At 39.5% G+C, this 26,575-nt stretch overlaps 1 protein-coding gene across 5 annotated transcripts in view; it reads left to right on the top strand.

Moving 5' to 3' along the window:
* macf1a (microtubule actin crosslinking factor 1a) overlaps positions 1-26,575 on the top strand; it is a gene marked incomplete at its 5' end in the record, with an annotated part of 170,120 nt that overhangs the window by 48,551 nt on the left and 94,994 nt on the right. Inside the window, 6 exons of one of the 5 annotated variants that reach the window (XM_079829987.1) lie at positions 7,693-9,502; positions 17,142-17,203; positions 19,340-19,429; positions 20,204-20,299; positions 21,400-21,477; positions 22,482-22,574. In XM_079829987.1, the coding sequence (XP_079686113.1) occupies positions 9,436-9,502; positions 17,142-17,203; positions 19,340-19,429; positions 20,204-20,299; positions 21,400-21,477; positions 22,482-22,574 (486 nt within the window). Of the gene's footprint in view, positions 1-172; positions 565-7,692; positions 9,503-17,141; positions 17,204-19,339; positions 19,430-20,203; positions 20,300-21,399; positions 21,478-22,481; positions 22,575-26,575 lie in introns of those variants that run through there. The other 4 variants (XM_079829986.1, XM_079829977.1, XM_079829979.1 and 1 more) reach the window with 4 other exon arrangements.

Here is a 26,575-nt window from a genome sequence, read left to right on the forward strand (position 1 = left end):
TGTGGGCAGACATAGAGAAGAGAAACTTTGTTGCTCATTGTAGTTTTTCCTGCGTTTCTTTGTTCATGTTCGGTTTATAACGGCTCTTGGAGCGATAGCTAAAAGCATGCCACTTGTTTCAGAGGAAAGGAATTCAGAGTAAGACTGTCAGAGAGAGAGAGGAGGGAGTAGAGAGAGAGAAAGACTCAGTTAGATGCAGTTACTTTTTCAAAGTTGTTAAAGTTGGAGAGAAAAGTAAAAAGTTTTCTTCGTTTCTAAAGTGCGAAGATTAACGTCTGAAACTAGAGAAATAGAAAGAGGAGAAAAGAAAGGATGCTAAAGGAAGGATCCAAGCCATGCAGATTGTAGAGGACCAGAATTGCAAATTCAATTCTCTTTGTAGATGCCGTTACGTTTGCTTGATCAAGTTTGAGACGTGGTTCTGAGTTTGAGATCAAGTTATGGACCCTTTTGATCCAGAGATCTTCTTGCCAGTGCTCTTTGTGGCAGCTCACATTTTGACGGCAACTGGAGTGTGGTTGTTCCGTAGACGCCGGAATGCCAGGAGTGCTGTTTGTCTTTATGGTAATGGACATTTCTTTCCCTATCTCTCTAGCTGTGTGTCACTCACTCTGGAAGGATATAGTTTCCTCTTTGGGCTCCACCTCTTCCTATTACATTAATGCTATGTAGATAGTAAGTTAACTGCACTCTAAAAAGAAATTCAGGGGACCTATTATCACAATTTAAATAATTGTGTGGTTGCAAGTTAAAAACTTGAATGTATTGACTTAATTAAACCTTTCAAGTTTCAAACATTATTTTAATTTAATGTTTTGTTGACATAATGTTGATCATCATTACTACAACTTAATATTGTGTGTAATTTAAAGACCCCTTATGGTTAAAAAAAAAAACGTTTTATTGTTGTTTATATGTCTGTGTGGTGTCGTTAAGGCAAACCATGTGCAAATTCATCATTCAACACAATTTCTGAGTATTTAACCTTAAAACTGCAGTGTACCAAATTTGAAACTCTCTCCTGCCGTCACAAACATGTAACCAATCCAGTCAACGTGCGGAGCAGGGCTTTTCCTATCTTTCCTATCATGCTCTGTGGGCAATGATGTATTATGATGTTATGATGAACTTTCTCCACTGACTTTCTATGATGTTCAGAGCATTTCTAAGGATGCTGATTTTTAGAAGGCAGCTGTCTGACTCTGAGATGGTGAACAGGAACATTGTTTGTGTAACATTAGCAACACATTATTACCTATTTGATAAAGTAGTCATCAATTACCGGTATGTGTCAGACGTTGTAGAGAGCGTTACATAAAACGCATTACCATTCAGATATGTCTACTTGTAGATCACTCTGTATAATTTGCTGCTCTTCTTTTTCTTCTATCAGTTATTCAGTTTAGTATATGGCTGAGTTAAACCAGTATTTCCCCTTGCCATTGTGCAGCATTTACTAAAGAAACTTTACTGGAACAAGTAGTCCGAGCTGGTGTGATTGAGTCGGGGACTAATTTGCATATTCATATTCTCTGCCCAAGTTTCTGTTTCTGAAAATCGGGTGTTCCCAGCCAGCTTAATTAATTTCCCACCATTCAATTTTTTAAAGGATTAGTTCACTTCAGAATTAAAATTTGCTGATGATTTACTCACCCCCATGTCATCCAAGATGTTCATATCTTTCTTTTTTCAGTTGAAAAGAAATTAATTTTTTTGAGGAAAACTTTCAAGGATTTTTCTCAGTGGACTTCAATGGGGTACAATGGGCTGAAGGACCAAATTGCAGTTTCAATGCAGCTTCAAAGGCTCTACACGATCCCAGCCGAGGAATAGGGGTCTTATCTAGCGAAATGATCAGTCATTTTCAAAAAAAAACAACAACAAAACAATTATATACTTGTCTTTAACCACAAATGCTTGTCTTGCACTGCTCTGCGATGTACCGCGCATTACGTAATCACGTTGAAAAGGTCACGCAAGACCTAGGTGGAAGTACCAACTCAGTGTTAACAAAGCGAACATGCAAAAATTCAATTAAATGCCCCTTTACAAAAAAAAAGGTAAACCAGCAATGTTGGCCGATTTTGAAGTTGGACGAGAAAATTTGAGTTTTTCAGCACTGGGTCAGTACTTTCGCCTATGTACAATTACAAAAATACAATTTGGACCTACAACCCGTTGGTTGCCGTTCACTATATGGAGAAAAATCCTGGAATGTTTCTCTCAAAAAACATAATTTCTTTTCAACTGAAGAAAGATGAACATCTTGGATGGCATGGGGGAAATTATCAGGAAACTTTAATTCTGAAGTGAACTAATCCTTTAAATTACTTGGAGCAACTTTTGTTTTTCCATTATCACATTTGTATCATAAACACATTTTTAAGTCACATCCTGTAACTCCTGTGCGGTTTGTCGGTTGAGCATAATCAAGTCTTCATAACTCTTTGATGCAAAGTTTTTTTGTTTTTGAGCCAAAACTTTTTGTTTTTAAGATTGTGCACAGATTTTATTGTATGGAGATGACAACGTACTAACACTTATAAGGTACTTTTATATTAGTGCTGTCCGCTCTGTTGTAATAAACTTGTCAGCGACTCAGCGTATCGCTCAGCATGTTATTTCACAATCTCACATGGTACTGATAATCATGAGCTTCACACAGTGTTAAACTGTCAATGCAGAGTTTGTCTTTGGCATGTAAACGTTACTTGCAGCACTGCTATAATTTATGCAGTCGGCTTACGGTCACGTGCCACATTACATACAGTAAGACTGTTGTAAATATCGCAGCAGTATGAATGTGTGAAAAGGATTTGTGTTCTATACCCATGTGGCTAGTTTAGACTTTGACTACAGAGCTTTGGGTGAAGGACAGAGGCTGCCCTGGGTAATGTTGAATGTCCTGGTGAGCATTATTGATGATTGCCGTCCGTCAGGAAGGATCAAGTCAAATGGGGACGATGTAGAGTGATGTGTATGCGGGTTGGGCACACTAGTGTTGCACGCTGCCACATTAGTATCACAATACCTAATATTTACTGGTGGCACTACAGGATTCTTTGAATAGTAGTATTGTGTTTGGGAGGCACAATATATTAGTTTTTTGTCACATTTAGTTTGTTGTGATTTTTATTCATACTTTAATTAGACAAAATCGTATAGAATTTGTATATCTCCGGTATTGACCATGACATCAACATAATCATTGGCTTATCAAATCAACCACAATGATATCAGTGCATCATTACCCACCAGAATAAAACCAAAATACACATTTCATTCAATATAAAGAACATTGGTAAAGAATTTGTGGTATTGTGACATTGTAACCGTAGGATGAGATTAAGGTATCATGACAACCTTTGAGCAAAGTTTGATAGAAGTGGCCAAATCTGTCTGTCAGACAGACTGTTACTTATGTAACTCTCATGCGGCTTGGTCTGTGGAAATGTCTGAGTGGAACAGTCAGCACCGGGAGGCTGTTCTTTTGGATGATTTGCACCCATGCATATGTGTATTAGGGTGAGCAAGCGATGGGTCGCACAAGGTCTGTTTCTCTAGTGTGTATGCTAGCAGTCGTAGCCTGCATGTGGTGAAGAGATTGAAAAGAGAAAGAGATGCAATACTGCTACACAGAGGTTATTATTAGCTACAGCAGGAAGTGTTGCAGAACATGGGTGTGGGTAAAGCGCATGGGTTGGGCGCATTCCGTTATTAGCTTTTGTGTCTGTCTGTCTGTGTTTGGTTTGTGCTGGCAACCACCTTTTGTCCTTGCTGTTATACTCGATTATGTGTTAATACAATTGCGGTAAACCTCAAGTCTGGGCAGTTTATTTGGTACACAAATACAAAACAAGCTCCATGTAGAGTGTTGTCCACTGTTATCCATCAATCCCAGTGTCCTCTTAGGTCATTGCTGGTCCGAATCCCGCTACTACACCAAGTCTAATAGACTTTATTTTAATGTGTATTAGTGCTTTGGCTCCTCCTGCAGAGGCTTACTGTTACAGTCCCAGCACCTCTTTATCCCTGAGAATTGGGAAACATTTGGCTTTCACCTCTTCTGCCTTTATAATATTATATATTCAGTTCAAATAGCATGTTTTTGGGATGTTTTCACTACTAAAATGCTGTCATAACATTGTAACCTAACTAGATACAATTCTTTGGTATTGTTATTCTTTAACCACACAAGCTTGATTAAAGGTCCCGTTTTTCGTGTTTTTTTTGAAGCTTTGATTGTGTTTACAGTGTGCAATATAACATGTGTTCATGTTTCATGTGTAAAAAAACACAGTATTTTTCACACAATTTACTTATCTGTATACCGCTGTTTTCACTGTCCTCAAAACGGCCTGAGAATTTCCTCGTTCTATGAAGTCCCTCCTTCAGAAACACGTAACGAGTTCTGATTGTGCCAGCGGTTCCCGTGTTGTGATTCGACAGCAGATTAGGGCACGTTGCCCGGGACGGTCACGCCTCTTACCATAACGGGGAGATGAACGTGCTCAAACTACAGCCCCTGAGGCCAAACAAAGGTGATTTGACTCCGGGATGAAAATAACAGCGTCTGAACGACATGGCGACAAACACAACCGAACCGAACGCAACACTTCCTCTTCTCCACGAGGGAGCAACAAGACCACGCCCCCTTTTTTGCGTATTCTTGTGGGTGGAGGTTAGTCAATAATAAACTGTTCTACTGACGTAATTAAAGCAGGAAGTACCAGGATGTAGTCCAAACCGGCCGTTCGCTGTAGGCTTTGAAAGGGAACTTCTGTTAAATAAAATATCTCGCTTGGCATTGAACTTTGAGCTTTATAATTTTACAGGTATTATTTATGCTCTAACAGCAACATTACACACTAACTAAAGTTTGAAAAATGGGATCACGAAGAACAGGACCTTTAATGACTAATGGTATGGTAATGGTCATCATTTATTTGATCAATGTAAAGTAGAAACTGTATTATTGTGACATTATTATGATTATGATTACTATTACTTACTATTACTATTACTATTATTATTATTATTATTATTATAAATAATATATTTTTATATTAAAATTATATTAAAAGGTGGCCTGGTCTGATACATTTCTGGCCTGGTTTCTTTTACATCACGTGGATGGCCGGGTGCGTGTGCACCAGGATGCACTATGGGAAGAAGGCAAGCCGGTGGAGGCAGTGTGATGTTTTGGGCAATGTTGTGCTGGGAAACCTTGGGTACCAATCGAGCATCTGTAGGATTTGCTGAACAAACAAGTCCGATCCATGGAGGCCCCACCTCGCAACTTGCAGGACTTAAAGGATCTGCTGCTAACATCTTGGTGCCAGAAACCACAGCACACCTTCAGGGGTCTAGTGAAGTCTATGCCTCGACGGGTCAGGGCTGTTTTGGCTGCAAAAGGGGGACCAGCACAATATTAGGTCATAATGTTGTGCCTGATCTGTGTGTGTGTGTGTGTGTGTGTGTGTGTGTGTGTGTGTGTGTGTGTGTGTGTGTGTGTGTGTGTGTGTGTGTGTGTGTGTGTGTGTGTGTGTGTGTGTGTGTGTGTGTGTGTGTGTGTGTGTGTGTGTGTGTGTGTGTGTGTGTGTGTGTGTGTGTGTGTGTGTGTGTGTGTGTGTGTGTGTGTGTGTGTGTGTGTGTGTGTGTGTGTGTGTGTGTGTGTGTGTGTATAAAATCCTTGAAGATTTTTAAAATGTTTTTAAAGAAGTCTCTTCTGCTCACCAGTGCTGCATTTATTTGATCGAAAATGCAGCAAAAACAGTACTATTGTGAAAGATTTTTACAATTTAAAATAATTTTTTTTTCCAGTTGAATATATTTTAAAATGCAATTTATTTTAGTGATTCAAAGCTGAATTTTTTGCATCATTACTCCAGTCTTTAGAGTCACATGATCCTTCAGAAATCATTCTATGCCGATTTGCAATTTTTTTCCTGGATTATTTAATGAATAGAAAGTTCAAAATTCAAAAGAACATCATTTTTCTGAAATATAAAGCTTTTGCAATGTCTATACTGTCACTTGATCAATTGAATGCATCCTTGCGGAATTAATGTATTAAGCCCCCCCCCCCCCCATTCTATTCATCAAAGAATCCAAAAAAAATTATTTTTAATAATCATAATAATCATAAATGTTTCTTGAGCAGCAAATCATCATATTAGAATGATTTCTGAAGGATCATGTGACACTGAAGACTGGAATAGTGATGCTCAATTCAGCTTTGCATCACAGGAATAAATTACATTTTAAAATATATTCAAATAGAAAAGTTATTTTACATTTTAATAATATTTCAGAATATTACAGCTTTTTTGTATTTTTAATAACATAAATGCAGCCTTGGTGAGCAGAAGAGACTTCTTTAAAAACATTTAAAAGTCTTACCATTCTCAAACTTTTGACCTTTGTGTGAGTGTACGTACATGCATACATACGTATGATTTGCTGCACATTACATTATAAATCTTTCCATTTATATGTTTTTACTCTCACTTTTGATCAATTTAAGGCATCCTTGCTGGAAAACAAAAAATTAACCCAGTTTAAAATATTATAGCTGACCCCCTCAGCATAAGTTTAAGGTGACCATTATTTTAGAACGTATCACTTTATTATTATTAAAAACCTCTAAATGATCATGTTAGCTGATAACGCGTGAAGGGCGCCGCAATTCAGAGAAGCGCATTTGTCGGATTTACAACACATTCATCCAGTTCTCCGGAAATACATGAAAGTAAGTGGCTGGTGAACTGGGAGAATAATAGAGACAATTTTATAGTTACCTTTTAATACCTATGCAATGTGTATCTGGTCGTCAATTTATATAGTCTGTATGACGCACTGAACAGTCGAATCACACCGGTGTGAACGTCAAAGGGTTAAAAAAAAAAAGTCTGACTGAACCCAAACGTGTGTGTGTGTGTGTGTGTGTGTGTGTGCGTGTGTGTGTGTGTGTGTGTGCGTGTCTGTGTATATTACAATTTACTGAATCAGTAAAAGTTTTTTTGTTGTGCCAAATATTTGATTTCACAAAAAATTGTGCACTTTACACGTTGCCATCGACCATTTAAATAAAGCCATATCAGTCAATCTCTGTTCCAGATGTTACTGTGCTAACTAGGTTCACTCATTAGAGAACTGTGGTCACAAGGATCCCAAATGTAATATCGCACTAATCGGATGAAGTGGGCTGGCTGGAGGGGAGATCAGCTAATTGCATGGATTATACAAAGATAGAATATGACGAGCTTGGGTCTTGTCCTTTTTCTGATTCCCATGTTCAGTTTGAAATGGGGTACGTCATTCCCTGTTTCCCAGAATCCCATGGATTGGACTTTGTTGTTCATGTGGAAAAACAAATGGAGAAGAACAGAAGTAGCATGTAAGGGAGGGAGGAGAAGAAGAGGACACGAGCTGTGCCAGCCTCTGAGTGCCACCGTGGAGAGGGAGTGAGTAACGCAAATCTAAAAATGAAAATGAATGAAAGAGAAGAAAGCCTGGGCTCAGAAAACGCAAGAGAAAAGAGATGAGAAAACACGGACGAGGGAGCTCTGTCCAACCGGACCTGATGAGAGATTAGACGTGATAACCACGAAAAAAGAGAGGGTGGGAGAGCGAGAGAGGAGGGATAAGCACTCTGTGTGGCATTAGGAGTGTAAGCTCTGCCTGGTATTTATAGTTCAGAGGGCCGCAGGAGGCGAAAGCAGCCGAACAACGGTGTCTCCAAAAAAAAAAACAGATGAGAAACATGGAAACGGAAGAAAGGATTTAATTCCGAATTTGCTAGAGGAAAAGACAAAGATGGTACAAGTGAAAAGGACCACTAATGGAAAAGAGCTATACCTTCAGGAAGGAAATGAGAGAAGAGCCCCTGCTGTCTTGTAATGGCATTGTGAGTGAACATTTGTGACGGACTAGGTGTGCATTCTGCTCTCTAAGGATAATCAGGACCTTTCTTTGCCTTCAGCATCATTGCAGGGATTTAAAGACCTATGGGACACTGTGAGATCACTTCTGCCTGCACATTGGCTGTGGCTCTGTATTCGGTCGCTGCTTTATGAGATCATGCAAGCATCGCGGTAGTTACTTCACTGCCTGTTTTGCTGACTCATGTTTGTGATCACAGTAAAAGGACCCCGTTTCTGCAGTTTGTGATCATGTGACCATGACAATTGGAGATTGAGCTACATAACTAGTAGGGCTGCATGGTTATTCATAGTTTAACTGTAATCACGATTTCTGCATTTCTTGTCTGTGGTATTTGCAATATATCCATACATGAATCTAGACTATATTGTTTGCAACGGTGGTTGCTGAATCACTGCACCTACGAACCTTTAATACAATACATGTATAGATGGAGTCTTTTTTGTTGTTTTAATAGAAAACATTAACATAGTTTGGAATTATTGTAATGGAATTTCACTGCTTCTTAAGGTTTTACCAGTTTTCATAATGTAGAGATAATGTCAAATAAGGAACGAGTTTTTGTGCTTATGCGATAGTGTAGTAATTCTAATAAAATGTAAAAAATACATTTCTCAAATGAAAACAATTGTGATTTTAATAATATCAATTATAATTTGAGTAAAATCGTGATTATTAGTTGAACCATTTTCGTGCAGCCCCATACTTGTCCATTGTTTTCATTCATCCCTAAAAGTCCCCAGGATACCTTTTTATCTCCCTCTTTCCCCCCACATTCACTCTCATTTTCACTTTCACTTTCAATCCTTTCTCCTCAGTTGCATTATATACTTGCAGAGCTCTGCATGTAGGGAATGATGATGATGTAACAGCTCGTCGTTCACTTGTTTATTGCTCGAATGGACCTTGTCAGCCTGCATCAAAACGCTCTTTATGATATGGACCTTTGAATAAACTACACAGTGCACAGATACTCTTGAAGAAAGATTGCTGCACAAATGTTCTTCATTCAACCGCAGGAAACTGAGTAATCACGGATTGTGAGTGCTTAAGTGAGAGGTGCAGAAGACAGCACTCTCTACTGGGTTTACGACAGATCTCACCTCGGAGAGAGCAAGAGTAGCCGAGGTTTGGGGGAGGAGGGGAACGTCAGTCCTTATTTGTAGTGAAGGAGGAGCTCTTGTCGAGTTTGACATGCACGTGTGAGCCAAACTGCTTGCTTAAACTGAACTTTGATATGGCAGCAAACAAGAAGACCGGCGATTGAGGAGGTAGAGCGTGGGCGCTGAAGATAGAAAATAAGGAAGTGAAAATATCGATGCCTTTTCACTCAGCTGTGGACTTGAATTTTTAACTCTGAAGGAGAGCTTTCTGATTCCAGCCAGAGTGTGTTTGGATTAAAGGTGTGAAGCACCACACTCAGAGACATGTCACGAAGACGAAGGAGAAGGTAGATCATTTGGAAGCCAAAAGGAATAAGTCATCAGCAGAATGTGGCCTGAATATTGCACCGAACGGAGCCTGAATGCTCATCTGCACGCGCTCATGTGCTGCGCAGGTCAGTTTCTATTTGTGTTCCTGTGCATGTGTCGTCACCTAGTCACATGGGCACTGTGATTTGTGTGTCAGCGGATGTGTGCTTTGCTGATATGTGTCTGTCCACCATTGTTGTGATGCTGCATCGGTGTGGATGAGCGTGAACATGACGGTGTGCGGTTCTGTACCATGTTTGCCCAGCGCAGGGTGTGTAAAGCAACACACAATGACTTACTGTACTGAAAAAGATTCTGTATTTATACAGAATCTGTGGTAACGTGTGTGTGTGTGTGTGTTACATCTACATTTTACACACATATTTTGCAGCTTCAGATGTGACTTATCTAATCAGAAGTGTTTGCAATTGTCAATTGTATAATAAAAGCTTGAGGTTAGGTTTTAATGTATATAGTTTCTGTACCATGTTTGCCCAGTGCAGGGTGTGTGAAGCAACACACAATGACTCACTGTACTGAGAAACAAGAGAATGTGCCTCTGTGTGACTGTCACAGACATGTGCAAAAAGGGAGCAAGTCTCTCTTAAGAAGAACCTTGACACATTTATTTCCTCTTAAAATACTTTTGCAATAGTGTGTATGTGTGTGTGCTTGATTTGGAGCCAACAATGCAAAAGTGGGTGTGTGTTATGTGAGAAGTCAAACGAAAGGTGTGTTTCCTGTACTCATTAAGGTATCAACTCCCGTTCAAAAGTCAGATTGAATTCCCGCTCAAATTCCCATGGTACTAGAAACATGTTGTCAGTCAATCTTTTTTTTTACAGTAATTTAAGAAGGAATGATTGGGTATGCAAAAACATTGTTTTTGCAGTTTGTGTGAAAAATCTATATATATAATATGTTTTTTTTATGATACCGGTGCCAAACCACTACTTTTAAAATGGTACCAGTGCCTGAACCGATACTTTATAAAAAAAAATTTAAAATAAAAAAGAGATAAACAAAACAACGTTGGATGACATTTAAAGAAGGGCTTTTTATTGAAAAAAAGAATTCTTTAAATTGAACAATTTATTAAAAGTTTAAAGTATACTTAAATATATAAATATAAATAAATAAAAATTTTTTAATAAAAAATATAACCTAAGCCACCTAACCCAACTACAATAGGCCTAATTTAACACTAAATAACAGTTACAGTACTAATAACAGCAAAGTAGTCTGTATTCTTGGTATGCTACAAACCAGCTTCAAGTTTCAGCAATTCTTTTGCCGAAATATGACCATATTGCCTGGCCTAATATTTTACAACGCATCGCCTTATTGTTTCCATGGCGTGCTTCTCACGTGACACACCGCAGCCACAATAGTGCTGTATGACAGATATATCGCTTTTGTTTTGTTTTTTTTCTTTATTATTCAAAATATTCACAAACTTGTTAACTATGTCATGAACTATCTGATATTCTGATTTTCATATATATATTTGTAAGTGAATGTGTTTAGTAGGGGTGTCGAAATGAATCATTTCTCCGATGCATTGCGATGCAGACGAGGACGATTCGGTATCGGTTCAGTAATTGACCATAACCGAGCATAATGTACTGATTCTTTTCTGACGTCATTTGTCGCGTACGTGCGTTGTCGCGATAGCATATAATGGCAGAGGGAGGCGAGAAATTAAAATGCTCCAACTACATTAAACATAAAAACAGACATCTGGGCACATTTCGGCTTTTATGAACAACCTGGAGAAGACGCACGCTGTGTGTAAATCAAATCTATTTATCAACAATTCCCGCACTATATGCATATTTATTGTAGTTCACGTCACAGAAAACAACAGATATGAGCTGCATTTTGTTGATCATCAGCTAATTTCACAATAAGACACCGCAATAGGAGCAAGCGCGGCAATAGCACTGGTAAGATCATTTAATTTACATTTATGCATTTGGCAGACGCTTTTATCCAAAGCGACTTACATTGCATTCAAGGTACACATTTTACATTTTGTCAATTCTTGCTTTCCCTGGGAGTCGAACCCATGACCTTGGCGTTGCTAGCGCCATGCTCTACTGTTTGAGCTATAGGAAAGCTAAAAGTAGTTTCTTTACTTTTAATGAATAGGATTGTATGTTGAGCACCTGCGACTTTACTTTCAGTAGTGTGTGCGTTAGCTTGGTGAAGAGTAGGGGTGGGAATCTTAAGGCACTTAACGATTCGATCTGATTCCGATTCTGGGAGTAACGATCCGATTCCCAAAATGATTCTTAACATACATTTTTGGTAACTAATTATCCTGCTGTGCAAATGAACTTTACATTTGAACCAAAATTGGAGATATGTTTTTGTTTATAGTTAGAATATCTGTTTGACAGTATTGCCATATTAAAAATGATTATGAAGATTTCTTTCAATACTTTTATTTTATCAACAAAGTTATATTCAAGATTAACAAGCTCTAATGAAACATAGTAAGCCAGACAATTGCAAAGAACAATCATTAAGAATAAACAGTTTTACAGTTTCTTTAGAACATTTTAATAAAATTTATTTAAAGCAAAAAAAAGTTTACTTTGGTTAGAGCCACAAAAAAATCTTTAAAACATAGGCTAATGCAGAAGAAAAACAACATTAGCGCTCGCTGAGAAGCCAAATTCAGTGTGTGCGCATAACATCTCACATGAGAACTTGCCGAGCTGCAACAGTCATGTTAGAGATTTAACGAATCACTCACCAAAACGAAGTCTTTGTTCAGAATTTTCCATTAGTTTGAAACATTGTGCAGTAGTTCAGTAATATTCGAGAAGTCATTCCAAAAATTATGCCACGGATGTTGGTAGGTTCCCGGCCACCGCATCGGAGACTAGTGTTATTAAGCATTAATGGCAAGGAAAGCGCCTTATAGCCTACTTGAGCACCACTTCGTTATTTTGGCTTAGAATTTCGTTTGTTGGAAATATGAACTTAATGTAGAAATGCTTCTGAAATTCAAAACTTTGCATTTAATAAGCAAAATACATTTTTGAAATGGGGAGGCAGCCGCAGCGAGCGCAGACACAGAGCGGCCAGAGAAACGGAGGAGCGACTGCTGCAAGGCGTTTGTGCAAAACTGCATAAAACGTGCGGGTGTTGAACCCTCTCACCGGGAAAAGTGTCCCCACGGGTGGGACGCCCCAGAGCAGGTCGTAGTTTGTCCATTTTATCTTAAACGAAGCCAATTCAGCAGCATACAAACGTTCGCCTATCAACAGGGTTTTCTGTTTGGCCAGTGACCGCGTGCTCGCACAGTGGTGAAGTGGCCATTTTAATTGAACACAGAATCGATTCTGAATTTCTGAGAATAGATTCTGAATCGTTAGATAACGAATCGCGATGCATCGACCTTTTCTCCCACCCCTAGTGAAGAGATACGCAGCTGCTCGTCTGGGGCGATGCGCGCTTCAGCACTGTCATATCGGGCTTTAACATGTCATATAGCCTACAACACACTCACACGTAAAACATATTTTTTTGCATTGTTGCAAGGAGTAAAATTTACATGTGTGGTTTTTCAACAATCTGATGCATTTAGTCTTTTATTGTAATGTGGCCCAGACAACCTCCTGAAGTGGCTTTTAGTACTTTGTGTATTTGTTCTAAATGCTCCTGTTGTCATCTGTGCCCAGACTTGAGTTTTGTTTAATACATTCAAGAAGCGTGTTTTCTTTGAGCAGGTAAAATTGAAGGTTCAGTTCATATAACTGACTGACAAAATTGTTTGAGGATGCAGTGCATCGTCAATGCATTGTGATATTGAATTGAACCGAATCGATGGCATGATAATCGTAATCGAACCGAACCGTGAGACCAGTGTAGGTTCACACCCCTAGTGTTTAGTCATTTAAAACCCTTTATAATTATATGTTAGTTGATCTATAATGCGCGATGGGCACCGCCATGTTAGTTTGCGCCTCAGAGAATCGGATCTGTCTGATTTACATCACGTAAATTCATCCTCTTCTCACGAAATACATTAAAGGAAGTGACCGGTGAACTGGAGAAGAATAGAGTAAACTTTAAAGTTAACTATATAATGTGTATCTGATATAAATGAGACATGTAGTCAAATTATAACTGAAAGGATTGTTATTGCCGCTTCCATAGACATCAGTGTGTATTTTCTGCTAGTATTTATGTGCATTTAAATATCTGAAACCTAAAATAAATGTGGTTGAAAAACACTGAATATTTGTGATATGTGACAGGCACTGAGAGAGTCTGTCTCTGGCTCAGCGCCAGCCTGTCTGAAAGCATGTTTACATTTAAGTAGCCCCGAAATCTGCGTTCTGTTGTCCGGTTACATTCCGGTGGGTTTCGGTACCCAACCCTAATAGGGAATGTATGAACTGATAAAATGTATTTTGAATGCACTCACTTTTGGATAAAATCATCAAATGATGAGAAAAATATTGCTTGCGCACACCTATATTATTCATATAGTTTATAGGTATGAGCGTGCAATATTTTTCTCATCAATTTAAAGGTATAGTTCACGCAAAAATGAAAATAATACCCCATGATTTACTCACCCTCAATCCATATTTAACACTTTATAAAGTAAAATAGCTAGCTTCCAGCGGACCGCCTTCCATATTCAACTTACAAAAAAAGCGCCACTGACGTGACGATGACGTTGGACGTAGTGTAAGGCGTTACACTTTCTTCGTAAGTTGAATACAGAAGGTGGTCTGGCGGGACCTAGAGATTTTACTTTATAAAGTGTGATATTTTTCTTACACCAATGCATCGATTCACTTCAGAAGGGCTTTATTAACTCCCCAGAGCCATGTGGATTTCTTTTATAATGGATGAATGCACTTTTTTGGGCTTCAAATTTTGGGCTGCCATTATAATGCTTGGATTAGCCAGGACATTTTTTTATATATCTCCGATTGTATTCGTCTGAAAGAAGAATGTCATATACACCTAGGATGGCTTGAGGGTGAATAGATTATGGGTAATTTTCATTTCTGGGTGAACTATCACTTTAATGATTTTATATTATTCATATAGTTTATTCGCCAAACTATTTATGGTTGTATTATTGATACATTTATATCTGTGGTGACATCTACATTTGTGGTGACATCTACATTTTACGCATCTACGTTTTTCAGCTTCAGATGTGATTTCAGATGTGATCTAATCAGAAATGTTTGAAATAAAAGCTCAAGGTTAGATTGTAATGTGTATATGTTTATTGTAAATTTGAGAGTAGGTTGTTGTGTGTGCTTATCAGAGGAAGTGGGCCGTCTGCACCACATGATGGCCTCGTATTGTCTCCATAGCAACCACATCAACTTTATCTTCACAGTAAGAGGCCAATAGAAAGAGGCAGATAAAGAAGGCATGTAATGAACTCATAGAACATCAGGGCTGTGTGATCAATTTCTATTCCATGCTTGGCTGCGTCACTTGTCTGGCATGTTAAAAATAAGAAACAAAAAGAAATGCCTTAGAGACCAGGGCCCGTATTCATAAAGATTCTAAGAGTCCTCTCAGAAAACTCCTAATTTGGCTTAAAAACTTTTACGAATGAGTCTTAGCTTAAGAGCTATTCGGAACCGATCTGAGAGCAACTCTGAGCAAGGAAAATACAAAAACTTTTATCTTAGTGAAGAGGCGGGGCTGACCCCGTTGCTACGTATTACACAGTCTTTTGAAGACTGTGATTGGTTGGTTGTCCAAAAAGGGGGAAAAAGGAGCGCTTTTAAGTATAGGGTCTATTCTAAGCCTTCACTTTGAAATTACAAGCGCAAATTGTCCTATTTTACCGTTCTCTCTCACTCGCACACACACACACACATTATATATATGTATATAAATCCTTTTATTATTTACCATGCTGTTAATTTCCTATAAGGTATTTGATTGGCTTAGAGGTATAAACATTGTTCCAATCTTTCCAACTACACTGATTGCTGGCATGTCTATTTAATTGCTGGTTTGAAAGTTGGGTTTAATGCAACAAACATGATCTAATCTATAGCGTCTTATTAAGTCACTGTCATCCATTGTCTGCAACACATTTCTTCTCCCTCTTCGTCTTTCTGCCATTTTCTCCGCTGCTAAAGAAACTCTTAAGCCTCTTAAAAGTCCTCGTCCGTGCTCCTAACAAATTTTTTAAGACCTTTTTTAAGGGTTAAGATGCTTTCTGTACTTTTAGAAGTAGAAGTAGAAGTACTTTTTTCTTTACTAGGATTTTTTAGTTAATTTTAAGAGTAAACGCCCACATTTCAAAGAATTTTCTTGGAATTTTGTCACTAGGAGCTACTCTTTGCATTAAGATTCTTAATGAATACGGGCCCAGAAGTTCATGTCTCAATTCAAAACTTCCTAGCCATAATTCCTTGTTTGCCCTGTTTTAAGACCATGCCAACATCCACTGCATCAGGTGTCAGATCAGGACTGTTATCCCTACCATATATACTGAATTAGATGGCATTCAATACATTTATATTTGTGCAGTTCTAGGTACATAGGGTGTGATGCAACATCACCAAGTCAACTATCATAGTTTTCTGAGCCTGTATTCATGTGTTACTTTGTCAACCTTCTACATGCTATAGTAAATTGTGGAGAATGTAGGTCAGGCGACAACGTTAATGGACCTATTAACTGGTCTTTTTTTAAGCTTTCAGCCTAGTTTCCAATTTTACCAAACCTCTGCTAATGTAGCTACGGATGTACTGCTGTAACCTGTTTTGCCCGTTGATAATTTGTTTTATATTGTGGATTTCTAAAAGGTTTTATGCCAAAAATTAGGTAGGTTTTAAAAATGTCTCACCAGTTTGTATATTGTATTGTTTGTAATTGTCATTTGTTTTTTATACATGTGCGTTCTTGCAATGAAAGTAGCCTGGTGCTGACATTACATAAGAAATAAATAAAATGTATAAATACACACATACACTAATGTTGAAAAGATTGGAGTCAATAAGATTTATACATGTTTTTGAATGAAATTCTTATGCTTACCAAGACTGCACTTATTTAATAAAAAAAATACAGTAAAAATGGTAATATTGTGAAATATTAGTTTTAAAATATGTCATTTAAAAATGTAATTTATTCCTGTGAGACACAACTGAAGTTTCAGCATCATTACTCCAGTCTTCAGTGTCACATGATCCTACAGAAATCATTCTGATATGCTGATTCGCTGCTCAAGAAACATTTATTATTAATGTTGAAAACAGTTTAATCACTTTGTTGAAACTGTGAAACTTTTTTAAAGGATTCTTTCCTAAATAAAAAGTTCAAACTTCAAAAGAGACAAAACAAATCTCTACTGTTACCTTTGATCAATTTCTGAAGAAAAGAATTTATGATTATTTTTTTATTATACTGACCCCAAACAGAACGGTAGTCTATATACAAAATGGCTTTTTATTGAATCGTGGCCGTATTTTAAATGAGTAAATTTGTTTTATATTTTTATGTATTAGTCATTCATATAATTTTTTTGGCATCTAACAGTCTTTTCTATGTTTGACAAATTTAGGCTATTTAAAGCAAGACCAGATGAATGCTTGTAAATAATACAGAGCGTGATGCTGTAGTCTTCCTGTTACATAATTAACCCAATCTCTTTTCCTCCCCTCTCCTCACCTCTTCCTCTCTTTTCTGCTGTTTCCTCCTCTGTCTCTCTTTTCACAGATGAACGAGACAGGGTGCAGAAGAAAACTTTCACAAAATGGGTCAACAAACATCTCATAAAGGTATAGTCCAGCACGCCGGGTTATTTTTGTCCTTTCTGCTGCACTGCACGATGATAAGGCCTGCTGGCCGCTGTGCTTCAGTCCTGCTGAACACACGGCACACTCACACGTTCACACTTACACACAAGACTCTGACTAATCTCTTCAGTATTTGAACACTTAAAGTAAATGTGAATCTTGCAAGTGAATGATATAGTGTTATAAATTGATCAAATATCAGTGGTACCTCCACGGTATCTTGTCCATATGACTCTGAAATGACATTTGGCTTGTTGTCATGCTCCAGAACTATATTTGTGTGTGTGTTAATCCTCTGTATCTCTAGCCCCACTGACTACAGATCATGAGAGCAAAGAATTCTGGGTATTTCAAGGGCAGGGCAGATGACCAACCACAGAAGGGCCAGCGTTATGAGGCTAGAGATAGTGACCTCATGACTCTGCCGGTATTACTGTAATGTAGGTCAGACTGTTTGAGATGCGTTTACACAGTGCTGCTGCTGTAATGTTAGATGCTTGAGGTAGTGAGTTATACAGTATATACTATGTATACCAGGGGTTTTCAATCTTAAAATGCCACTGACCCCCAAATAAGATCATCATGATGTGAGGGAACTCCATCCTAAAATTCCCCGCACTAAAAAAACCATCCTAGACCCTTGTCACCCTTTTGTGACAGATTTTGTGGACACTTTTTGTGTCCACTGACAAGCTATTTCAACATTCACAGGCCTAAGATTATCTCTGGTGATTATTCCCGGAAATCAGCAATTATTCAAATGGGGGGTTTTTTTGACTGTTGTAGCATAGCTCACATAGTTTGTCATGAGTCTCATTAGCAGATACTAAATGGGTGACGATACCTGTTAGCATTTGTGTTTACATATCTCTCTCCATCTCTGGCAGGTGAACAGGTATGCTGTTACCCTCAGGCAAACACTGACTGACAAAGCGGCATGTGTAGTTTGTGTCACGTCAGTGTGTTTTCTCTTTACACACTTCTAACATAAACAGTGAGCTCATTGCAGTAATGTGGAACTGGTTTAAGAGGGTTTGCACAATGTACCTGTCCACAGGAATGACTGCAGACTAGAACACATTTGAGTGTGACACATTTTATTGTTTAATACCCCATCACATGGGTATTACTCCAGTGCTCAAGAGTAGTTTGTTATTCTTTGTGTCTATGGAAACGGGGCATCCCATGATAATACACCTGCGATAAACACTGAAGAGACATGAGAGAGACAGAGGTGGAAAGAAATTACTATATTGTGCTCAGGGAGTGTGGGAACATAAATGTACAACCAAAACATTCTTTGTGACATTGATCATGTGATTTCTTTTTTTATACTGACTGTCAGATGTTCTTGTTTCCATTGAAGCACAAGATGTTCTTTGGATCTTCTCAAATCATACTGTAGAACATGCTTTTAGCTCCAAATACTAAGAACTAAGAAATTCTCAAATAAACATATAAAACAATAAACAAAAAGTTTTTATTTCAGCTTTTCACTCCAATTATTATACTAATGTATAATGGAAATGTAATATAATATAATATAAATTAGAAGCTTGGGGCTTACTGACCCCAAATTTTAGAATGCTAGTGTATAATATAATACTGATCACTCTTGATATGATTGGGATAAAGTGAGAGAATAGAGAGACACAGAATATCCAGGATGTTCTTTTATATTCAGCAGATGGTTCCTCTGTGGCCCTGTGGGGAGGCAGCTGTGTTGGATCTGCTGTATACAGCTTAGGATCTCTGAACACACACACACACACACACACACACACACACACGCGTGTCTGTGTGTGTACGTGCACTGAAGTACAGAACTTCAAGATCCTCCATGTTTTCTTGTTGCTGGTTTATTGGCCCATCTCAATGAATCTGGTGCCCTCTGCTGGTTCAAGTTACTGCACTGCAGTTTTCTCACTGTGAAACTATTTTACTTAAGTATCTTATCTAGGCTGCTTTTGTTAATGAGTTGCAACCAACCAAAATTTTAAATACAGTTTCATGTATAAAGGCTGTAACAGAATATGGCAGTTATAATATCATGGCAGTACACATACGCTTCCAAAAGAACTTAACCATCACTCTCTAACTGTATTTCTCTCTCTCCAGGTGCGGAAGCACATCACAGACCTGTATGAGGATCTAAGGGATGGGCATAACCTTATTTCTCTGCTTGAGGTGCTGTCTGGTGTCACATTGGTGAGAAAACAACTACCATTACCTTAACACACACACACACACACACACACACACACACACACACACACACACACACACACACACACACACACACACACACACACACACACACACACACACACACACACACACACACACACACACACACACACACACAGGTTATGATTATTCCAATGCTTTGTGCAGTTCTCCTGGGTAATTCATGTGGCAGAGATCTGATTTATTTTCCATAATGTAATCCAGAGCCACATGTTACCTGGGGATCATGTCACATGAGTTGACCTCGGGGTTGGGCTGATGTTATAAAGTGTCCTGGCTTGTTCCTGATGTCGCCGAATGTAGATAGAGGCCTTGCAGAAGAGAAATAGCTGAGCCTGACGTGCACTGCAGTGTGTTGTAATGACATCTGCATTAGTACATTATTTCTGCACTCAATCTTGCCCACTCTGATGGCTTCGGACCATGATGCACTGGGGCAGACTGACTGACAGGGTGGATTAACAGAGACAGACTGCTGACACACCACATGCCCTCTGCGATCTCTCTCTCTCTCTCTCTCTCTCTCTCTCTCTCTGTCTCCATTGCTTTCTCTCATCCCATCTTATGGTTTTTTTAATATACTATTTTGATTTGCCATTTTTTTTTGTTTTGCTTCCCTCTCTCCGTTCATCTTGTTTACATTTTTTTTAAACTGTTGTTTCGTACATATATCAGCCCTTCAACAGTGTTTCTGTCTTCATCCTTTCTCTGTGACCCTCTCTATGATGTCATCAGCAAAAGGGCGTGTCGACTCTGCGGAGAACGTCTGTGTCACGCGCACCCCCACTCATCCTGCTGGGTGGGGAGGATGAGGAGGATGGAGCTCAGGGAGTATGTGTGACCCCCCCCCCCCCCCCCCAAACTGAAAGGCACACGGTCATCTCTGTACACTGCATGGCGTGGGCTCAAAGGGCAGCCATGTCAATTTCATGATTATGCAAAGGAGAATGTATAATATGCCGATGCATAATTCATGATACATACCATAATCAGGTTTATTACATTTAGGTGTTTTAAGAGACCTCGTCTTGTCACACATTTTATATTCACTTCACTTCAGTGCTGCATCACATTCACAACAAGCACAACACTCCATCACATTCATTCAGATGACCCGGCCACGTTTGCCCTATTGTGGGGTTTTTCTGCTCACTTGTTTGCAGGTTTGCTGTACACGCTGCTGCATTTGTGGGTGATAGTGAGCATGCTTTGCATGTAAGGGTGTGCGAGTCTGCTAGGTGACCTCAGTAGAGAGTAGTGATAGACCGATATATTGGCCAGGCCAATTAATCTGATGATATTTAGCCATTTTGAGATTATTGGCCATGCTCACTTGGCTAATTAATAGAATTAGCCATTCAGGCTTGTTAATAGATTTGGTGTATTTATGGTTAAATAAATGAAGCCTTGGTGATCAAAAATCTTACTGTATCGGCCATTTACTGCCCTGCACTCTAGATATTGCTACTGGTTGCCCACTAGTAGAGAGAAGTTAGCAAGCAAGAGCGTGTGATGCAAAAGTTTAGCGTTGCTGTTTAAATGGTTTGCTAATGGTGACAGTATGCTAACTATTCCCTGTAAGATTATTAATCTCTGACAATCCTGAGAGGGTCTTGTGTCTCTTTGCAGTGTGCTGCTTTTGCTGCTTTCAGGCTTGTGCTAATGAAAGTCCTGTTTTCACACAAACCTTTAAACTGCTCAGATTATTAGTGCACTCATCTGCATTCTTTCTTATATCTCTCTCTCTCTCTCTCTCTCTCTCTCTCTCTCTCTCTCTCTCTCTCTCTCTCTCTCTCTCTCTCTCTCTCTCTCTCTCTCTCTCTCTCTCTCTCTCTCTCTCTCTCTCTCTCTCTCTCTCTCTCTCTCTCTCTCTCTCTCTCTCTCTCTCTCTCTCTCTCTCTCTCTCTCTCTCTCTCTCTCTCTCCTTATAGCCTAGGGAAAAGGGTCGCATGCGATTTCACCGACTCCAGAATGTGCAGATTGCCTTGGACTTCCTCAAGCAGAGACAGGTATGAATGTCTACACTTAAGCACACTTACTCACGCTCAGAAATAATCATAAGTCACGTTTTACAGATTGCCACTCCTTTATGTACAAATTCAAGGTTATAGCTAAATATTCAAGAGTGGGTGGATGTAAGAATTGAAGACTCAGTCATTATTCATCAACTACTATTCTGAATATTGAGGAGGATGTGTCCCCTTTAGCATTGAGGCTGGTTAAGACTGATTTATACTTCTGCGTTGACTGTACGCCGTAGCTACATCGTAGGCTGTGTGTTGCACGCGTAGCCTATGACGTACCCTGACGTGCACCTCTCCAAAAATGTAACAACGGGTCAATTCTACGCAGACCGCAAGCGCTGAGATTGGTCTGCCAGAACCTCTCCCTCAGGAGTGTACATGCGCCCTCTACATGTGCAACTGCACATCGACGCGGACAAGGACGCAGAAGTATAAATGAAAATCAAGGCGTAGCTCACGGCGTAGAGGCTACGACTCAGGTCTCACGCAGAAGTATAAATCAGCCTTTACCCTCACGGATGGACTTGGGGATTTGGGGATTGGGGATTTGATTGGGACATTGGTTGATACGTCTGTGTCCTCAGTCTCAGTGTGCTTCAGTCGGCAACATGACTTAGCGATAACCTGGAGTGATAGATGTTTCTTGCCCCATACAAGCCTGTCCAATCCCCTCCCTGATGTCACCCCAGCACAGGGTCCCTAAACCAGACAAACTGCCAACCAGCACCCTTCTCCGAATACATAGTACATAGCTTCTGACAGCTGTAAGCGTAAGAGGACAACAAACCCCAAAGCTGTCCTGAAGTTACATTAGATCACCAGCTTCTTTCACTTGTTCAGTCCCTAGGCATTGTTAGTTGATTCAAGCAATGTTGTGGTCTTTTCAGGGTAATCAGTGTGTTTTTTATGATTTTTAACATTGAAAAAATACACCTTAAACTCATTGAGATATTTTCTACTAACGAGAGCCTTTTTTGCCTTTAATGCAGGTCAAATTAGTGAATATACGCAATGATGACATCACTGATGGGAACCCAAAGCTGACGCTGGGATTGATCTGGACCATCATCCTTCACTTTCAGGTAAGTTCACTTTGGTCACAGCTGTGTCCTACTTGATTATGTAGTGCTCAACACAGCATGCCAGAGTTAGAGGTGATTTTACATAACGCTAATAGCTGCTGTGTACCGGCCTCTCATGTCCGTAGCTGTCAGTTTGAGCAATAGGGATTTGTCCATGGCAAGAATGAGAAAACTCAAGAGGGAAGGGTGCATGAGGAGGATGTGATGGGTTGAGTACAATCCTGACCTCAGACTCTGAATATGCTCAGGGACTGGTTTATATGGTGTTTCAAAAGAAAAGGCCCGCCAGTCTGTCTGTTCAGCAGGATGAGAGGACTGAGGTTGTGGACAATTCTAGACAGGCACTGCCAGGCTGCATGTTGATAAAGAAACAAGGATCTGCTCGAATGGATGGACCCTGCAGAGCACATTTGTGAAATGGCCTTATTGTCTATACTAATGGGTCAAGCTAGAAAAGTAAGGTCTGTCGGATAAAGACTGCACTGCTGGATGGTAGAATTTAAAATGTCCCATTTATAAAGGCAATTGAAATTGTCCAGAATCTAATCCTAGCATACTGCTCGTTGAAGATTGTGCAAACTGTACTAATAATGTACTAAAGTAATCACATAATGTTATTTATTTATTTATTTATACATTTTGTAGAAAGCCTGTAATTTGTGGAAGTCTTATCGAATAATGACTTAAGAAAGATATATTTAAATCACAGTTTATTCTGCTTCCATTCATTCTTCAGAAATGCATTGTGGAATACAGTAATAAGCAGTACTATATGCTCTAAATTGTATGTTTTACATTTTGGCTAATATAGTACATCCATCTTTGAGTATTCCATGCATACAAAAAAGTTGCATACTATATGTGCAATATTCGGTTGTGAAGTATCCCAATCGGAACATAACCATAGTCTCCCATCAGCAGTGAGAAAAGGCCACAATGCAAATTTGCCAACTTTAATATAGACTAGCTGTTATTAAATATAATAATAAAAAACAATGTGATTCATTATTCAACAAACACTCTGTTGATAATACAATAGAAACATATTCAATATTCATTCTGAACACTAGCTGCACTTTCCAGGACTGTCCAACAGAGGGAACTGTTGTTATCATCAGATTGGTGACATCACAGGGTGACATATGCAGCTGGTTGCCAAGGAGATTGTCTTTAGTATGACCCCAGAGCGTTTTCAATCAGCATGATTCAGCAGAAATGAGTGGAGGCAGTGGCCACATGAAGATGTGAAATAACTCATCCGGAAAACCGAGAAAAAAACAAAGAAAAAAAAAACTGTTTCACAGTGCTTGAATCTTATATCCTACATTCACTGTGTTTCTAACAATATCTAGAGAGCAGAGATTTGAAACAATTCTTAATTATCTAGACAAATTGTTGTAATTGGATCAAAACAGAGCAGGCCAGTAGCACACAAATAAGTACATGTAAAATACATGTTGCTTCTCTGGGACAAAACATTTGAATAAATGTGCACAGGGATAGACAGGGGAAAATGGGATGGACTCTCTCTCTCTATATATATATATATACGTGCTTACTGGATACCTTGCTTAAACAAGAAACAATGAAATTGAGACACCAGTACACTAAACGGAGCATGCCAAGTATGGCAATGTATGGAGAATCTGCTTTAGTTAAACATTGTTACATTAGCTTTGTGCAGTTTTTTTTTTCTGTCAACAACAAAAAAAAAATGTAAAGGCTGGATAGAGGTGGAAAACCACCACAGAAATGTGTAATGTTGTTGGAGTGATGAACGAGTTAACTCTTGTCATTGTAAACTCCAATTCAAGTTGAGCATGACTCATTTAGGGAAACATCATCCAATAATCATTCAGTAGAGGCACATTAGGAGCCGTTAGAAGGAGTTGCTGTTCAGCAGTAGAAGCATTGGAAATCCACTCCTCTAAGTGCAATTCTGATGCCTACTGTACATTTATTTCAGACAGCCAAGAGAGACTAACTAACTATCCAACCCCCCCCACACTCAATCTGGGGCACTTACTTCTGTTTTGAAACCACTGTAATTTAGGCTAACAGCAGCCTTTTGGAATTGTTTTGGATATCCTTATATTGACCTCATATATTTTTGTCTAACATCAGGATCCTGTGGGAAAATACCAATCAGGCTCCCATGTATCAGCCCAGGCTGCATTTGTGCCAACTGTGTCTGTCACAAAAAGACCTAATCTGATTGGCTGTTATTTATGTTAGTCACATAAAAGGTGGGGTTGTCTGGCCAGCAGGGTTGTTTGGCAAGGACTGTAGTGTGCTGTAATCTTATGCTTTCTATCTGCAGGGAAAAACGGATAGCGGTGTTCTAGTCTCTGTTCTCTGTCAGTAAACAGAAATGATCTCCTTTCTCAGTTACAGTACAGGAGACTCTGGATGCATGACAATTAGGTTAAAAAAAATGGGCTCAGCTGGCTGATTATCATGGTATCACAGATCTGATTGATTTATTGCTTGTTAATTAATCAGCTTCCTTTACAATCATGCTCTTTCTGTATGCTGCATCTACCGTGAATAAATTCCATCACAGTGCTTTTTTTTGTGCGTTTCAATAGTAGAGGGATATCTTTATCAGAAACCAGATTGGGAATTTCATGTGAAAGTGAAAGATTTCTCCATGCAGATTATGTAGTGGGTTCAGATGGTCATGCAAATTTGCCATATATATATATATATATATATACTATATATTTATGTTAGAAGCAGGAAGGGGTGATAATAGCAGCTGTGAAATAACATGCATGTTAGGGGGCAACAGTTAAAATTTCAAGTTCATTCTTTTCTGGCACTCTCAGGCAGCCAACCAATTGAAGGCCATCGGGTTGGTGTGCGTGTGTGCTGAGCTCTGAGCTCATCAGGAATCAGAGCGAGGGAGGCAGGGAGGGAGGGATGAGCATGTGGATTGGAGGAGGGCGATGAGGAGGGAGGGAGGGAGAGAAGGAGGAGGAGGAAGCTAAAGCAGCAGCAGCAGCGTATTCTGTGAGGCTGCAGCAGACTGGAGATGAAGCTCTTTTTTCCGCTGGTGTCTACCAGCGAGAGCAGAGGAGCTACCCAGCAACTGAGAAGAGGACACATGCAACCTGCTATTACTGGAGCCCCTGGCTTCCTCTCCCCCTGCAGGCCTCTTGAAGCACATATACAGCGTCACATATGCTTTCAATCTCAGATTCGGGATCGATGAACCCTGCAGACACACACATGTAAGTCACACGTTTTAATTCACGCCCAGGTTGTGCAAAGGAGGGCGCCGTATCAATCGGATCAATTTCGCCATGCTCGACTGATGGAGCTACGCTTTTTTCATCACTGGAGCAACCACTCTTCTCTGAGGCTAGCAGTGCAGCTCGTGGTTGGGGGTGGATTCCTCTGGATTTCCCTCTTTTCCTCATCCAGCCATGGTTCAACTATCCTGCCCAGCCCTGTCCTGGCAGCATTCGAATTAGATTCCACAGCCAGAGAAGCCGTCAGTATCAGGGAGCGGCACCTTATCAGCTATCACTCTTTCTCTCATCCACTCACCACAATCTAGGGATGTACACTGCTTAGTGGCAGAACAAGGAAGACAGGATGGAAGGCATGTCTACGTGATGTATGAGACGACTATGTACATAACCAGCTGTGTCAGCAAGAGGAAAGTGGTTATTGAGGTTTGCTGGCTGAAGGTGAGGTCTTCACTCATGGTAGTCACTGTCCTCTTTATTGACTTGAATGTGCTGGCGTCAGTGAATGGGATGCCAGTTCCTGTGGCAGCAGAGGTGAGACGCTTAGTACCTAGCCCCTCCCCTTTTTTCTCTTCAATGTCTGGAGACTTTTTTTAATAGAGCTTGCATGCCTGGCAGGTGAAACACTCATAGCTACAGATGTGAAGGCCGAACATTACCTGACTCAGGCTGGTTATGCTTAGGTGATGATTGGAACAAAAGATGTTAAGCTCTGTTGGGTTGTGACTAAATTGTAAATGAGCTGCC

The sequence above is a fragment of the Gobio gobio genome (genome assembly GCF_949357685.1).
Source record: "Gobio gobio genome assembly, chromosome: 11".
Lineage (NCBI taxonomy): Eukaryota > Metazoa > Chordata > Actinopteri > Cypriniformes > Gobionidae > Gobio > Gobio gobio.